Source organism: Orycteropus afer, unplaced genomic scaffold (genome assembly GCF_000298275.1).
Source record: "Orycteropus afer afer isolate SDZICR_OR568_19922 unplaced genomic scaffold, OryAfe1.0 scaffold00776, whole genome shotgun sequence".
NCBI classification, from domain to species: Eukaryota; Metazoa; Chordata; class Mammalia; order Tubulidentata; family Orycteropodidae; genus Orycteropus; species Orycteropus afer.
The window spans coordinates 536,427-539,415 of NW_006922363.1; the positions used below are offsets into that span (position 1 = coordinate 536,427).

Genomic DNA, 2,989 nt, shown 5'->3' on the forward strand with positions numbered 1-2,989 from the left:
CCCACCTACCACTGTCAACCACTCAGAGGGGGATCTATGTAGGACGTCCTGGATAGAGTGGGAGAAGAGTGTGGAACAGAACTCAAAATCCTAAAGAAAATCAGGCTTACTGGTATGATAAAGACTAGGGGAACCCCTGACACTGTGGCCCTTAGATATCTTTCAAGCTAAGAACTAAACTGAACCCCCATAACTCAAATTTCAATCAAATGACAGACAGGCTTATAAGGAACATCCAGGAGGTTATGTACTCATTAAAACTATCAAACACATGAGATCAAGAGGACAGCATTTGCCCAAGGATAGAAGTAGGAAGCCAGGAGGGGATGAGAAGGATTGATGAAAGGAAAGAGTGGGCACAGTGAGGACGTGGGAAGAATGTTATTACAGTATGGGGATTGCTGTAAATGTCACAAAGTAGAATGTGCATGGATTGTTGAATGGAAAACCTATTTGCTCTGTAAAATTTCACCCAAATTTCAATTAAAAAAATGTAGTCTTCACACTACTCTAGAAATTACAAGGGATTATGATTTGATTGTGTTTACCTCTATCTCCTTCAAGAGACTGTATATTCTCTGAGGACAGAAAAATATATGTGCCTCATTACTGTAAGCAAGTACCTTTCACAATGATTGATAAAATGTGTATGTTCATTGTATTTGTAAATGCTCATTAAGTGTAGGTTAAAAAATTGATGAACAAAATAATACCCATAACAAGTAGGACAAGATTATGCCTATGTTCATCAATAAGAACCAACCAGGGAAAAAAGTGGAGAAAACCTTTAAAAATAATTTATTTAACTATAATATTAAGTACCACTATATATCTGTCAGTTTGTCATATTGTGGTGGCTTGCATGTTGCTAGGATGCTGGAAGCTATACCATTTCAAATAGGAGCAATCTCACTCATAATGAACTGGTTTCAGTAGACCTTCCAGATTAAGACTGAGAAGAAAGTCCTGAAGACATACTTCTGAAAATTAGACAATAATTTCACGGATAACAACAGAACATTGTCCAATACAGCACTGGAAGATGAACCCCTTAGGTTGAAAGTCATTCAAAAAATACAGTGTCCACAGCAAGAAATTCAAGTATAGCAATGATCTTGAAGATGGCACAGGACTGGACAACATTATGGTCTCTTGTACATAGTGTTGTCATGAGTTGGGGATGACGTGAGAGCAATTAACAAAAACAATAAGCAGTAAAAGAAATAAAATGGGCATTCGTGTTACTAAGACCCACAATGAGAGTGTCTTGATTGACCAGGAATGAAGTAGCATAAGATCTATGCTTAAACAAGCCAATAGCTGGTTTGTACCTTGGAGAGACGCAGATTATCAACATTTAGTAACTATTGGCTACATGACTGTGTTTGTGATATGACAGACAGCAGTCTGCCTCAAAAACAGGAAAAAATTGAAACTAGAGAAGAAAGAACAGTCTAATACACTGAAATATTTGTGATCCACACCTGTGTGTGCTGACAAGCTAGCTGGGATTCAATAACCTAAAATCCCAAGGTCAATATCACTGGAGTTTATATTCAATTTGAATGGGGAGAGAGGGAAATCCACATGCAAACTCACATTCTGCAAGCTGAGCTGGAGCTGTTGTTTGTATGGAAGGAAGTCCTGTGTGAGCTCCACAGTCAGGCTGTTAGAAATGAAGAGGCTGTGCAGAAAAGCCAAGACCTAGGGAAAATGTGTACAAATAACTTTTTCACTGGGTACCTTCTTATTAATCAAATAAAGAATACATGAGCACAGAAATATAACTCCACAAAGTGTTTACACAGCATAGTGTTAAAAGCAGTCATGCAAACCCAAACAGGTCCACATATAGCTATTCTCATATTAGGTTAAACATTTTCACTGGGCTTAGCTTAAAATAATAAGAATTACTAACAAATTTGTTCATAAAGACCCTGTTCAGATAGCATGCAATGCCATTCATAATTTGGACAGCATATGAAATGGACTGTGTCTTTTCTTTGTATATCCTCAGCACTGGCAGCAGGTGATCAATAAATATATTTGTTGAATGAATGGATAAGTAAATTATGAAATGAATGAAGTGATATTCTGTACCTTAATGAAGACTGTCATAATGCTAAAAGATCACAGGAGTCTAGACCATTTATCATATTAGCAATGTTTTGGGTGTGAAGAAGACACACCAATGATCAATAAAATATTTTTTAGAGTACAAAATGTTCAAGCTCAATACACATCAAATATATATCAATAAAGAAACAAAATACTATTTTCATCTATCAAATTAAAAATCTTTTTAAAATAATACTAAATGCTGGCAAAGGGTAATAACCAGTTACTGTAAAATTGATTTTGATTCATGGTAATCCCATGTGTTTCAGAGTAGAACTGTGTTCCACAGTTTTAAATGTCTGTGATCTCACAGAAGTAGTTAGTCAGGCCTTTCTTCTGCACTTCTGGGTGGATTCAAACCACCAGCCTTTTGGTTAATAGCCAAGCACTTAACCATTTGTACTACCACCAAACCCACAGACAGAGAGTCAATTCAGAGTACTCCTCAATGTAATAAGTAGCAGTAAAAATTGCTCTATTCTTCCTAGAAAGAAACACATATACAACAGATAAACATGTACATTCTATCTATACACACACACAAAGTATATGTGTCTTTGTCTTTATATACATACACACATGCATGTATGTACATGTTGTTGTTGGTAGGTGCCATCGAGTCATGTCTGACTCATCGCGACCCCATGCACAGCAGAACAAAACACTGCCCGACCCTGTGCCAGCTCCATGATCCTTGCTATACTTGAGCACATTGTCATAGCCTACATGTCAATCCATCTCGTCGAAGGCCTTCTCCTCTTTCCTCGACCTTACCAAGCATGATATCCTTCTGCAGGGAATGTTCCCATCTGAAAACATGACCAAAGTAGGTGAGACGAAGTCTGGCCATTCTCACTTCCAAGGAGCATTC

At 37.4% G+C, this 2,989-nt stretch overlaps 1 protein-coding gene across 1 annotated transcript in view; it reads right to left on the bottom strand.

Moving 5' to 3' along the window:
• The window catches only part of OPHN1 (oligophrenin 1), a gene marked incomplete at its 3' end in the record, with an annotated part of 597,264 nt that overhangs the window by 403,813 nt on the left and 190,462 nt on the right, over window positions 1-2,989 (bottom strand). The window contains exon 8 of the mRNA XM_007957689.1: window positions 1,600-1,704. Coding sequence (XP_007955880.1) covers window positions 1,600-1,704 — 105 coding nt within the window. The remainder of the gene's footprint in view (window positions 1-1,599; window positions 1,705-2,989) is intronic.